The 14,536-nt window shown below is 31.3% G+C and overlaps 2 protein-coding genes across 2 annotated transcripts; both read right to left on the bottom strand.

Annotated features, from left to right (window-relative positions):
- Positions 1–1,884: 1,884 nt before the first annotated feature.
- Positions 1,885–8,069, bottom strand: LOC111454455 (tRNA (adenine(58)-N(1))-methyltransferase non-catalytic subunit trm6). The gene is made up of 13 exons (XM_023095943.1): positions 7,734–8,069; positions 7,521–7,651; positions 7,291–7,408; positions 7,066–7,147; positions 6,907–6,977; positions 6,693–6,734; positions 6,062–6,186; positions 5,367–5,460; positions 5,200–5,266; positions 4,283–4,473; positions 4,103–4,208; positions 3,120–3,206; positions 1,885–2,155 (listed from the first exon to the last, which is right to left on the bottom strand). Exons 1-13 carry the CDS (start codon positions 7,856–7,858, stop codon positions 2,051–2,053), a joined length of 1,344 nt encoding a protein of 447 aa, XP_022951711.1. The 5' UTR covers positions 7,859–8,069; the 3' UTR covers positions 1,885–2,050.
- A 1,125-nt stretch (positions 8,070–9,194) lies between these two features.
- Positions 9,195–9,839, bottom strand: LOC111454338 (snakin-2-like). Its single transcript, XM_023095791.1, has 3 exons — positions 9,734–9,839; positions 9,600–9,648; positions 9,195–9,521 (listed from the first exon to the last, which is right to left on the bottom strand). The coding sequence occupies exons 1-3, from the start codon at positions 9,794–9,796 to the stop codon at positions 9,340–9,342; spliced, it is 294 nt and encodes a 97-aa protein (XP_022951559.1). The 5' UTR covers positions 9,797–9,839; the 3' UTR covers positions 9,195–9,339.
- Positions 9,840–14,536: the final 4,697 nt, after the last annotated feature.

Genomic DNA, 14,536 nt, shown 5'->3' with positions numbered 1-14,536 from the left:
TAAAAAAAAAAAAAAAAAAAATACTAGGGTTTAATTGCAATACTTAATTAAATGAAGGGCTTAATTGCAAATATTAACAAAATATTGGAGTCTGATTGAATTATGGCATGTTTGACAAATAAGAGTGAGATTCAGTCGAATTAAAAATTTATTGAAACAAATTCAAAAGTAATTTAATATTAAAAAGTCTGTTATTTTAAAATTAATATTACAAAATCGGTTCTTATAATTTTATTATATTTTGCTGATATTTTGCTGATACATGCATCACCAATTTGACTTTTTTATTATTCTGTCTATATTTATCTATTTATTTATTTATTTTTGGTTAAAATAATGAGGTAAAAAATATTATACGTGCATGCTGTACGTTAGAATCTCTCGTGTTGCGTGCTACATACCAAAACAATGTTGCTGGCAATTTTTTACTTAAAAATAGAATAATTAATTTATTAATTTATTTATTGTTAACGTTGAAATAATTTTATATTCCGTGAGTCAGAAATGGACTAAAAATAAAAATATGCACCTTTTATAATCCAACTCAGCCTATTTTTTTTTCCTACTTTATTATTTAATTTGATAGGTCTCAGGTAACTTTAAATTCTAATGGCAATAATATCATAAATAATTCACACCATAATTCAAAACATTTATGTTAAAAATATCTTTATAATTATATTCTTATGACATTTTTTTAGAACCAATTGTGCTTCAGTAAATTCATTAACATTAAAAAAAATGCAACGGTCCAGATCCACCGCTAACAGATATTGTCCTCTTTAAGCTTTCCCTTTTGGGCTTTGAGGGTAGAAGGGGGTTTGTTCTCTTCCCCAACCAATGTGGGACATCACAATCCACCCCCTTTCGGGGCCCAGCATCCTCGCTGGCACTCTTTTCTTCCTCCAACCGATGTGGGACCGCTCCCAAATCCTCCACCCCCTTCAGAGCCCAGCATCCTCGCTAGCACTCTTTCCTTCCTCCAACCTATGTGAGACCGCCCCCAAATCCACTCCCTTTGGAGCCAGCATCCTTACTGGCACACTGCCTCGTGTCTACCCCCTTCAGGGAACAACAAGAAAGCTAGCACATCATCCGGTGTCTGGCTCTGATACTATTTGTGACGGCCCAGATCCTCCGCTAGCAGATATTATCCTCTTTGGGCTTTCCCTCAAGGCTTTAAAACGCGTCTACTAAGGGAAAGTTTCCACACCCTTATAAATGGTGGTTCTCCCCAACCAACGTGGAACATCACAAAAATTTATGAAATCAAAAAATTATCTTGCAAGTGAAGGGAATTGAAGTTGATCTAGATTTTATATGGAAGGGAATATAAACACACATATATATAGAATATTACGTTGTTAATATGATACATATTTGATTTTACATGTGAAATTCAAATCAAATTAGATTAATTATAAAACTAGATTCTGTAATTTTGCATCTATTTTTAGCCAAGACAAAAAAAAAAAGTCACTCGCAAATAAAGATTTATTAGTTTATTTATAAAATTTTCAGGCTCTACAAGATCAATGAAAAATTGAAAATTAATTTATTCTAAGAAGATTCTTAGTTCTTAAATTCAGTTTTTTTTTTTTTTTTTTTTTTTGAGCTACATTAATAATTTGTAAATAATTTTAAGGATAATATTGTTAAGTACAAGGTTCATTTAATATACAAATGTTAAGACTCCATGACAAACAAATAGTAAAAAGTAATTTAGAAAAAAAAATTAAAATAGGGCATTATCAAACTATAAAAACTAATTCTAACATTTAAAATTATAAGGACTAAATTCTAAGTTATTTCAAATCATATAAATTTACTAATTCTAACATTTAAAATTATAAGGACTAAATTCTAAGTTATTTCAAATCATATGAATTAAATTTGTAAGAGATTGATAAAATCACCCAAAAAAAAATATAAAGCTAAATGTAGATAAGATGTCATTCATGTCTAGATCATAATATGGTTTTTATGTGAAGTAATTAAAAGGAAAAGGAAGGTGATGGCAAAATTTGATTTAAAATTAGAATCTGCACCTTCAAATTGCTTGTTGATGGGCTACATCACAAATCTTGGTCCCACTGAGAATGTATCCACCAAACGCATTCATCTGCATGAAGGGATGGGTTCTCGAAGGAAGAACCTGCATTATTATCATTGTATAAAAAAAAAAAATCATTACAAAAAATTAAGAAAATACACATTTTGGATGCTTCATTCCACTTATTTAGACTCCTTATCCCTCCTAGCTGCAAATAAAAGACTCAACATTGTGCCTACCCGTTGATGGTTGATAGCTAAAAAGCAATTATCGTTGAAGGCGATTACTTCACTCAAGAACTAGACGACTCAAGCGATTGTGCCTACCAGTCAAGACAGAAAGGTGGGACACTATCCCGCCTCTTGACCGAAGGGCCAACCCACCTCACACTCCCCCCTTTATTGAGATCTAGCTTGCTTGCATTTGATCTAAGCCTATTGCCCGCCAGCCCAAACTAGTTCTACTAATAAAAAATTTTCCTTTTATTGGATGATGAAAGTCCCACGTCGGCTAATTTAGGGAATGATCATGGGTTTATAATCAAGGAATACTCTCTCCATTGGTGTGAGGCCTTTTGGGAAGCCCAAAGCAAAGCCATGAGAGTTTAGGCTCAAAGTGACATATCATACTATTGTGGAGAGTCATGATTCCTAACATGGTATCAGAGCCATGCCCTAAACTTAACCATGTCGGACAAAGGACTCCAAAAAGAAAAAGGAGTCGAGGCTCGATTAAGGGGAGACGTAGTTTGATCGAGGGGAGGTGTTGGATGATGAAAGTCCCACATCGGCTAATTAAGGGAATGATCATGGGTTTATAATCAAGAAATACTCTCTCCATTGGTGTGACCTTTTGAGAATCTCAAAGCAAAGCTATGAGAGCTTATGCTCAAAGTAGACAATATCATACCAATGTGGAGAGTCGTGATTCCTAACTCCTTTCATGATGCTATTAAACAAAGATTTTTCATGTTATAAATTATATATATATATATATATATATATATATATGATAGTTCCCCATTTTAATTCCTAAAATTAGCAGAAGAAATGTAGAGCCATCAAACCTGGTATTCACGAAGCCAAGGTTCTGATATTTGCAAGCTGATTGCCATCTTCTCAAGCTGCAGTTTATGCATGCAAGTTGCAAGAGGCTGCATTTTACAAACGATCAACTTAATCAATCTAGTGCATGCCATGTATAAAATAGATAGACTCACCCCTTGCTAATTCTTGGAGAGATTTTGCCTACTCTGAAATTACTAAAAAGGGCATGACATATATGATGATAATACCAAAATTACTCTCAAACCCGTCCAGTTTTATCACGCCACTTTTTACTGAAAAGGGCACGACAAAAGTCATTTTGGTAAATACCAAAATCACTCACAAACATGTCATAAATTATTACGTTTTCGACTAACCCAATAGACTCATGAGGTTAACTTCAAATATTGAAGTCCTTGGTAAGATATGTTGGATGATGAAAGTCCCACGTCGGCTAATTTAGGAAATGATCATGGGTTTATAATCAAGGAATGCTCTCTCCATTGGTATGAGGCCTTTTGGGGAAACCCAAAGCAAAGTCATGTGAGCTTATGCTCAAAGTAGACAATACCATTGTGGAGAGTCGTGTTCGTCTAACATGGTATCAGAGTCATGCCCTAAACTTAGTCGTGCCAATTGATTGGTAAATCTTCAAACGTCGAACAAAGGACTCCAAAAGAAAAGGAGTCAACCCTGCTCAAAAGCATAGTAAAAACTGACTAAGACTCCAAAGGAGTCGAGCCTCGATTAAGGGAGACGTACTTTGTTTGAGGGGAGGTGTTGGATGATGAAAGTCCCACATCGCCTAATTTAGGGAATGATCATAGGTTTATAATCAAGGAATACTCTCTCCAATGGTATGAGACCTTTTGGGGAAACCCAAAGCAAAGCCATGAGAGCTTATGCTCAGAGTGGACAATATCATACCATTGTGGAGAGTCGTGTTCGTCTAACCAGATTGAAGGTATATATATATATATAGATTCCTTTTCCGAGAACCAACCTGAAGATACTGGTGATAGATAGCAAATGGGGCAGAATTTGCTACAAGAGGCAACAGATCTTTAACAAGGCCCCATGCATCCGACTGTGGAGCAGCAATTATTAGGCTGCAAGTATTCAAAAGAATTCAGTGAATTACTATGAATGGTGAAAACAAATATTACCACCAAACTATATTCACCTTGTAAAACCATTTTCTTTCCATGATTTAACAACTTCTGGCGGTGCCTTATCTCCAGCCTTTGCGCATTTTAATACTTTAGTTAATGGAGAAACTATAGACTCTGAGTTGAGATCTGAAGACTGGTCTGTAGATGGTAGAGGGCCTTCATCCATATTAACAGGTTCAGATGCCTCATCCTGTGCTTTAATCTTTACCAAAAAGAAAAAGAAACAGAATTATTACTAAATGAATTTCGAGAATAACAAATTTTAAACTGGTACTTTTTGGAGGACTAACTAAGCGCACTTCTAAACATAGTATAAAGTCCCTTTAAAGTATTTTAAGGAATTTCAAAATCATTTTTTTTTTTTTTTGTGAGATCTCACATTGGTTGGGGAGGAGAACAAAACATTCTTTACAAGGGTGTGAAAACCTCTCCCTAGTAGACATGACCTTGGGCTGTTACATATGGTATCAAAGTCTGATACTGGGCGATGTGCCAGCGAGGAGGGTGAGCCCCAAAAAGGGATGGACATGAGGCGATGTGCCAGCAAAAACGCTGGACCCCGAAGGGGGTGGATTTGGTGGGGTCCCACATCGATTGTAAAAAGGAACGAGTGCAAGTGAGGACGCTGGTCCCCGAAGGGAGGTGGATTGTGAAATCCCACATTGGTTGGGGAGGAGAACGGAACACCCTTTATAAGGGTGTGGAAACCTCTGCCTAGCAAACGCATTTTAAAAACCGTGAGGATAAGCCCAAAAGGAAAAGCCCAAAGAAGACAATATCTGCTAGCGGTGGGCTTGGGCCATTTCACTTTCAATTGCACACCAGATACTTCTATAAGCACTTATAATCAAAAGCACTATTCAGCATCCTAAAAGTCTATTTGAAACTCATCTTAAAAAAACTATGAGAAAAGAAAAATTCTACTTACAGTGACTTCGTGTTCACCATTAGAAACTTGGGATGAGGTGAGATCGGTAAGAGGTGAACGCATTATCCTGGTGGATAAAAAGTTACTAAATGGTGTAAAAACTAGAAAGACATTTAAGAAAATGTGTAATGCAAACGAGATAAAGAAAGCGGACAAAAGCAGCAAACCTTGCGCAAATTTCATCATCAAAGTTGAACATTCTTACTATTTCCATAGGATTTGGATTACTTCCAAGGTATGTATTGCATACAGAACCCTTGCCTGTAAACAAACCAACACAATTTAGCATCACATATTCTAAGCAAAATACACGATTGTAATTATCATATTGAAACTTGACACCTAATTATGTTTTTTCCCCTGTTTATTCCAACTATGCATATGGACACCTCGCACTAATAAAAGAGGCTTAGCCTTTGCCCACCCTAGACTAACCCAATGAAACAACACAGGTTTTAAGTCATCGAGTTTTCAACACGGTAAAAAACACGACCATGAAGATACCCCCCAAATATTTCAAGCCACACTTACGACCTTTAGGAAAACCCCATATATGTCACACTAACACAAATCAAAATTGAATTAGGGAGATAGTAAGACTGGAAAATACGGTAAACGCCCTATAAACTATATACATGAGCTAATATGACCCTAATTTTCTTGAGATGAGTACAAATAAGAAGCAGTCAGATTTGCTCGAATAATTTTCAGTCACGCCTATTTTACACCAAAACTTCTTTCCTTGCACATATAGCCCAGATTTTATGCCAGGGCACACCATTCATTAAGGATTGACGGCCATTTTGAACAAAAATGAACCACCATTTTATTAATGCCAAGAATGATAAAGGATGTGACAGACCTCCTAAGCGCTCAGCCACAGCTCCAGTGATAAGACCACCAACCATATCAAACACAAGAACATCAGAATTCGAAGTCACGTTGGCAAAAGAAAGAAGAAGAGACAGAGCATCCACTCTCAAGAATCTGAATCATAAGCAAGGAAACAGATCACATTAATACTGTTTCCAACATCAAACCATCAGAGAGCTTATGATGAGTAATGACATAAGGAAAGAATAGAAACTTAAAATATGATAAATAATGTGAAATTCAATTATTATAACCAGGAGATAGATCAAGAAATTCATAGCAAGGGCAATAAGATGCTGTTACCCATAAAATATTACAATTGAACTTGAACATTATAATGTAAATTGTGATATTACTGGCAAAAAAAATCCAACTATTCCTTAAGCAAATAGAAAGGTGGAAGATCAGAATAATATTATCACAGTGATAATTTCCAAACATCAAAAAATTGACCCAAATTAACGTCCTCATATGACACCATCTCTTTTAGTCATCTAATGAATAGAAAACGTGCAGGTTGTTGTTACAACTAAAATAATTATTTTAAATAACGAGATGTATAATGAATGCTCATGGAAAGAATTAAAACTGAATGGAAAAAAATGGACATGTAAGATTACCCGATTCTAGCTGGAAATTTCTTGAAGTATGCCTCACATATACTGCAAGATGGGGAACAGAAACATCAACATTAAACAACGGAAACTGGGCCATAAAATGAACTCTACTATTTTCAAGATGTTACATATAGAAAGAAATATGCATGATTTTGATATAAACTACCCATTATATATTATGAAAAAGTTCTTGGTATTTAAGTGTCATCATCGATACCTTCGAGTAAAAGGTCTCCTCAAAAGTACCCTAGGAGCATATTTCTTCTGTTTTTTGAGCCTATATTTCTCCTGCAGATAATATGAATTGGACGATTTTAGAAGGAAAAAAACCGACAAACAAAGATGAAGATACTCAGCATATGAACATTCCGATCACCTGAGAGAAAACTGTTTTCTTTTCAAATGTTGCACTGTTGGCAATGAGAGCTTCCACAATTTCATCACCAGTTGCACCCTGACTACATATAAAGAGAAAGATTATGCATCTTGAACAATAACATAATTTTAAAAAACATGGTGGCAAGTTTCTTGAAATAAATCTAGAAAATGCTAAAGCCTTAACATGTTCTTGAACCAGTGGAAAAGTAAATCAATGTCTTACCTTCGCATTGCATCTATATCTTCGCTAGAGAGGCTTTGTGCCTTATTATTGTCTACAAGCGCTCTGTTATCTCTCAGCTCATCTTTGACCACCTGTTCTTCCTTCATCTCCTCCGTTTCTTGACCATTATTGCGTTCGGAAACAGATGCCAAAGTAGAAAAACGCTTCCGTTAAAATTTTTGCAAAGATGAAAGCAATTCGTTGACAAAACTCATAGCAAGAAATCAAACCTTCTTCTCTGGAGGGCGTAACACAAGCCAAATGTTGACCATTGTCTCCACTTTCAATTTGAAACAACGAACCAAAAGGACGACCGATCAAGGGCTTCAGAGAGTAACTTTTATTCCCGATTTTCAGCGTACTGCAAATCGAAGTATTTTCTGTCACTTACTGAGTATTGAAAAACACAAATCAACACAATAATTTGGTGGCGAAAAACGTACGAGGCAGGCGAGAGTCGAGCAAAAACCAGGCGGTCGCCATCATTGATGTCGAGTAAAACGCTGCAGCCTTCCCACGCCACTCTAGGGTTTCGAGGCGATTCAGATTGAAGATTACTCGAGGACATCTTGAAACACTACTCAGGAAAAGGATTTACTTTACAAAGCATAAACTGCAAAATCAAAATGAGCGAGAAATTGGTGTGTGTTCTGAGATGTTTAGGGTTTATGAAGAAGGTAACGGTTGCACGAACTGCGAAGGAAAGGGTTTTTAACCGTTGGTGTTGTTTGTGGGCTTGAATGAATAGAAGTCCAACTTCAGTTGGACATGCTAGCGACCAAGCTTTTCCTACCAAAACAGGTCACAATCGAGAAGGGCTAAAAAGTAATTTCACAACTATTCTATTACATTTTTAAATCCTCCCATATATATATATTTTTAATTGGATAATTTAATTTCTAGACATTAATATCTTTATTTATTTTAAATAATAAAAACATCCTCTTTTGACAAAAATTGTGCTCGAGTAAATAAAAATAAAAAAAAAACAAAGGAAAAGTTGTCTAAGAGAAAAAAAAACGAGCGCTTTCAATTTACAGAAGTGCAATAGATAGAATATACAAAATGCTCGTAGTTTTGCATCATTTATGTAATTTTCAAAAAGAATTTAAAATTTTATTATTAAAAATTAATAAAAATGTAGGTTTGGATAAATATCCAAATTTATTGGTTTAATTATTTTTCAATATTTAGACATATTTTTACTGTCCAATATATATATATATTGTGTGTGTGTGTGGCTTGTATAATGTGCCACGTCAGCTAAGCCCAAAATATTTGCAAGAGCGAAATTGTTGCAGGCCATTCCCATTCTGAATGAAATGGGTTTGTGGGCCCAAACTAATAAGAAGGGATATTAAGTCTCGATTTTTTCAATTTATTATTTTTTTTTTTATGGTTTAATATTTTTTAATTATAATTTTCTTTATTTTAAATTATTTTAATTTTTTTAATTATTCAGATAATGTCTCTATATATCCATAATCTTTCTCTAGTGAAACTCTAATAATTTTCAATATCACTAGACATTAAAAATATTTGATTTTATATTTTAACCTCCGATTAAATGTTCAATTTTTTTTATATTTTAAATATTTTTTTTACTTATTGTTACAGAAATTAGGTTAGTTTAGAAAAACAAAAAAATACAACAAAAAAAAAAACAAGTTGAAAATTTTGCAAATTTTTAGAAATTTGGTACGGAAGAAATTGAGTAAAATTTTGACGTCACAATTGTAGTAACCAGCTGGGTGGCGCCGCCAGCAATCCATAGAATCAACTTTACTTATGCCACGTCCAAACCCCATACTATTATTTTATTTTTTTTATTTATTTACAAATAAATCCAAATTTACGAAATTACCCTTTCTACTATCATTTTCAAAAAATAAAATAAAATAAAATAAGAACAGAGAACTACACAGAGGCAAGACACGTCACCTTTATTACAACAAAAGAGACACAGTTTATGATATTCATATATCCTTTAAAACACAAAACAAAAGAGCGTGAACGATTTACACATAAACGAGTTGAGAGACGGCGAACTCAGGGACACTTGAGGCGGCCGCCGTGGGTGGTCAAGCTGGCGTAGCAGGGGCACATATGGTGGTTGCCGGAAGTCCCCGGCGGAACACAGTTGCACCGCTGACAGCACGTCCCGCACGCCCTATGGCACAGCCTCGGCCTCGACGACAGCCGGCACCTTGCCGCACACGCGCCGCCGCAGTCTGGAACCAAACCGTTCAACTCCGATAAATTACAATAAATAAAATTAATTAAATTAAATTAAATTAAATTATAATTACCCATTTTCTGAGGGCTTGGGGAGACCATAGCAGCTCCAATGGATTCCACCTGGAATTAAAATAAGAAAATTATGAGATTTTAGAGATTAAATTTTAAAAAAATTAATTTTAAAAAAATGGGTTTGGGGTTTTACAGAGTGGAGGAAGAGGAGAGAGAGGAGGAGGGAAGCAATGAGAGCTTTGGAGGAGATAGCCATTTTGGAGATAATTGAGAGAGTGAGAGAGGGGTGGTTTTTATAGCTAAAGGCTTTGGCTTTGTGGTTCAGTGAACAGAGAGAAAGGGAATTTTAATTCTTTTATTATTATTATTCCTTACTTTAAATATTTTTATTATTTTGTTGAATAAATTAAAATAATTTTGGCTCCTTTAAATCATTACATAAATGGAGATACCAACTCTCGAGATGGAAGAATTATAATTTTTCGATGGATTTCGATAATAATCACTCTGTAAGCTGCAATTAGCGTTTTCAAGTCATTTTAACCCACCGAAGGGTCTAAACACATCTCGATCAAGTTTTTGGTTGATTTGTAGCAGTGCGTTAATGAGTCTCGATTAGAGTTAAAATTACCTGATAAGCTCCCATTGAATGCTTTCAAGCCATTTCAAGTTTTGGATTGATGAGTAGAGCGTTTTGATAGGTCCTGAGTAAGGTTGAAATCACCCGATAATCTCCGGTTAGCGTTTTCAGGCCATTTTGACCCAACGAAGGGTCTAAACGCATCTTGGTCAAGTTTTGGATTGATGTATAGCAATGCCTTGATAGGTCTCGATTAGGGTTGGAATCACCCGATAAGCTCCAATTGAGTCCTTTCAAGCTATTTTGATCCAACGAATAGTCCAAATACATCTTGATCGAGTTTTGAATTAATACGTGGAATCATGTGGGCCGTATTGTTGAAAATAAAAAATAATGAAATAGACGCTATAATACCTTGTCTAACTTATTACTAGCATAAAGAAAGGTATCGATACTTTATCTCACAAACGGAGACACGTTTTTATTTTTAATGAGATAAAATCTAAAACTCAATTTAAATAAGATTAATTGTTTTTTTATAAAATAAAACATTAATTAATTTAAAATTTTAATACTACGTAATACTAAAATTTATATATATTTTTTAATTAAAAGCTATGAGCTTAGGAAATTGAGTTGGATAACATCGAGTTTAGTGATGATTCATGAATAAAGACAGAGTACATATTAATATTTAAAATAATGCACTTTGGTTCCAGCCAGGCGCCAGCTTTGCAAATTTGGTATTCTTGGAATGCGACTTTTCCATAGCAAAGGCGGCTAATGGTTTTATTTTATTTTTACTAAATTAATAAAAATATCTATGAAAGTTTTAATTAATATATAAAAATAAAACTTTGAAAAATAAATATACATAAAAAAAAATATCATTATCGAAATTATTACTTTGTTTCAAAAATATTCTTAAACTTGTAAGCGTATTTTAAAAATATATGTTAATTTTTAACTTAAAAAAATTTAATTAACACTCGAACTTTTTTAAAAATATACAGTTAATAATGTTTAAAAAATATTTATAAATTTTTAAAATAGCATTATAAAAATAAATCATAAATAATTTACTTTTAAAAGTTGATGAATATTTTTTTAAACGTGGTTAAATGTATCTTTTTCAATTTTTTTTTTAATTTAAAAGTGTTTTAAAATTTTTAAAAATGTTTAAGATATTAATAAATTTTTTAAAACTCAATGTATTTTTATTAATTTAGTCTTTTATAAAATTTAAAATAGCCTAAATATTTTTTTTTAATTTTATGGTTAATAAAATTCTTCCACTTTTAATTAAATGGTCTATTAACTTTTGGAAATATTTAAAAAATTACAAATCTATCCAACCTAAAATTAAATATCTAATATTAAAAATTTTAAGATATTAATAAATTTTTTAAAACTCAATGTATTTTTATTAATTTAGTCTTTTATAAAATTTAAAATAGCCTAAATATTTTTTTTAATTTTATGGTTAATAAAATTCTTCAACTTTTAATTAAATGGTCTATTAACTTTTGGAAATATTTAAAAAATTACAAATCTATCCAACCTAAAATTAAATATCTAATATTAAAAATTTTAAGATATTAATAAATTTTTTAAAACTCAATGTATTTTTATTAATTTAGTCTTTTATAAAATTTAAAATATGCCTAAATATTTTTTTTTAATTTTATGGTTAATAAAATTCTTCAACTTTTAATTAAATGGTCTATTGACTTTTGGAAATATTTAAAAAATTACAAATCTATCCAACCTAAAATTAAATATCTAATATTAAAAATTTTAAGATATTAATAAATTTTTTAAAACTCAATGTATTTTTATTAATTTAGTCTTTTATAAAATTTAAAATATGCCTAAATATTTTTTTTTAATTTTATGGTTAATAAAATTCTTCAACTTTTAATTAAATGGTCTATTAACTTTTGGAAATATTTAAAAAATTACAAATTTATCCAACCTAAAATTAAATATCTAATATTTTATTAGTTTTTTTTAGTTTTAAAAATAGTGAATATATTAAAAAATTATTAGACAAATTAGAAGTTAAAAGAAAAACCTATTAATATGGTTGAAAGACTGCGATTTAATATATTTTTTTCAATTAAAAATATTAGAATTATAATTTTAGGATGTATTCCTAAATTATATTAAAAAATATATAAATTTGTCGTTAACCAATGGTGTTGCAAAATATAAATATATATATATACATAAAATAAAAAAAAATACCTCGATAATTACTCTTATTCGATGACAAAATTATTGAATTTCAATTCTCGAACAAGTTGCATACTTTTGTGAATAATTAACCATACATGACGTTGTAGCTACCACAGAGGTATCCAACAAGTAAAACGATCTTCCATCACCTCGTTAAACCAAATTAATGAGATTGTTGATTGATAATAAATTCGTTAAATTTCAATTCTCGAGCTAGCTGCAGACTTTTGTGCACAGAAATATTTCAATAATTAACAATATATGACGTTGTAGCTACCACAAACGTCCCAACATATGAAACGATATTTCGTAGTCATATCGAACTAAATAGATGCAATCCAGAGAGGCACGCCAACCTAAACATTTTGGTCCAGTTTAACCTAACATTCAAATTTATATTCATGTTAGAATAATTAATTAAAAAATAATAATAAGGACAAAATTAGGTTTTGTTTTGGTGCCAAGTTAAGTAGGAAAAGGAATATATTAGCTGAATAAAACAAGAAGGAAAAATTAGGGAATCGAAGCCAATTAGGGATAGTGATGATTAATAGTTGGTGTTGGTGGTTGCAATATATATATATTTTTTAATTTATTAATTAAAAAATTGGCATTGCTCGTACGGGATATATACGACTCTAGAAACCAAGCTGTGGGACTTCAGTAAGTAATCTCGAACCAACTTCTTTATGAACTAGCTTAATGTGACGTGCATGGGCGCTTTAGGTATTCAGTAAGTCGCCCCACTAATAGGGTTAGTAATGCAATCCCATGCATATGATGATGAGACCTATTATTTAAAATCGTAACAAGACTTTGGAACTCAAGATGGGACTGTAGTATGCATTAAATTTCATTCAGCAAGCAGTTTATTTTATTTTCCTACGTAATGTGTAGAGGCAACATACCATATTTGCAAATTCTAGACGGTTTTAGATAAGATATATGCAATACATCTATGACCTACGATATCAGGTGAGATCTTAACTTTCGAACAATTTAAGCTATTAATTTGTTCGATCTTGTTGTGCAAAGACCTCAAACTGTGCGTGGGCATGAGTTCATTTCAGTTCAATGATCCGTGTGCAGTTTCATGGTTTAGCTGATGATGCAACGTGAAAAAGGAGGAAGACGACGAAGAAAGAGTAATATATATCTATATATATATATATTTATTTATTTATAAAAAATGTCACCTCACCATCTTATTAGTAAATTAAAAAATAAAAAATAAATAACTTAGGTAAAATTATTATTAAAATTTTAAAATTTTATTATTATCCTTACATTTTTTAAAAATACCATTAATACAATAATTAAAAAATATCCACAAAACTTTTTAAAAGCAGCATTTACACCATTTATTTTAATAAAAAAAAGTTAAAAAAATTTATTATCAGAAAACAATCTATCGAACGCCTCCTAAATTATCTATAAATATTTTAATATTATTTTAAAAAATTGATGAGTATTATTGAAACGTGGTACTAATAGTAAATAAATTTTAATTTTATTTAAAAAAGTTTAAGAATATTCAAGTGTATTTTCGAACATTTTTTAAAGTTATTTTTGTATTTTTAGTAAACAAACTATTAGCGGTATTTATGGATAAAAATATTTTGGAACTCAGGATATATTTTAGTTATTTTAAAAAAAAAATGTAAAGGTATTATTGAAGTTTTTAAAAAATTAAAAGTATTTTTGAAATAAATTATAAAAATTTAATTATATTTTTATTAATTAAGTCAAAATACCTGAAAGTAATAAATTAGAAGGTGAATAATGAAACAACAGACGTTGGAGCTTATCCTGATCCTGATCATGAATGAGTCATTGTACGCGCCACAGCTGTAAATGATAGGAAATGACAAAAAAATAAAAATAAAATATTTAGATTTTTTTTTATTTTTTATTTTTATAAATTAGTAAAAATCAGAAATTAAAATAAAAATTATTTGAAGAATAATAATGGGTCCAATATTTAAAAATAATTTTAAATCATGACATTAGCAGAAAATTTCTCACATTTAATTCAAAGAAATTATCCAATTTCCATTCCGTATTTACTCTAGAAATTACGACTTATAACATTTTTAAATTATGTCTAATAAATACTATTAATTATATAATTTATTATAATTTATGTCTAATAAATGTAATTAATTATTAAATTTATTA

The sequence above is a fragment of the Cucurbita moschata genome, unplaced genomic scaffold (assembly GCF_002738365.1).
Source record: "Cucurbita moschata cultivar Rifu unplaced genomic scaffold, Cmos_1.0 Cmo_Scf00016, whole genome shotgun sequence".
Taxonomy (NCBI): Eukaryota; Viridiplantae; Streptophyta; class Magnoliopsida; order Cucurbitales; family Cucurbitaceae; genus Cucurbita; species Cucurbita moschata.
The sequence above is the reverse complement of the archived record's forward strand: the minus strand, read 5'-3'. Positions and strand labels throughout refer to the sequence as shown.

Excerpts from the sequence above, each read along its gene's own strand:
- LOC111454455 (XM_023095943.1), bottom strand. The coding sequence starts at position 7,858 with ATGTCCTCGAGTAATCTTCAATCTGAATCGCCTCGAAACCCTAGAGTG. Across the intron at positions 7,409-7,520 it reads TACGCCCTCCAGAGAAGAAG|AAACGGAGGAGATGAAGGAA; the intron begins GTTTGATTTCTT and ends ATAATGGTCAAG. Across the intron at positions 6,735-6,906 it reads AGGAGACCTTTTACTCGAAG|TATATGTGAGGCATACTTCA; the intron begins GTATCGATGATG and ends CCCATCTTGCAG.
- LOC111454338 (XM_023095791.1), bottom strand. The coding sequence starts at position 9,796 with ATGGCTATCTCCTCCAAAGCTCTCATTGCTTCCCTCCTCCTCTCTCTC. Across the intron at positions 9,649-9,733 it reads CTCTCCTCTTCCTCCACTCT|GTGGAATCCATTGGAGCTGC; the intron begins GTAAAACCCCAA and ends TTTTAATTCCAG. Across the intron at positions 9,522-9,599 it reads CCCAAGCCCTCAGAAAATGG|ACTGCGGCGGCGCGTGTGCG; the intron begins GTAATTATAATT and ends GTTTGGTTCCAG.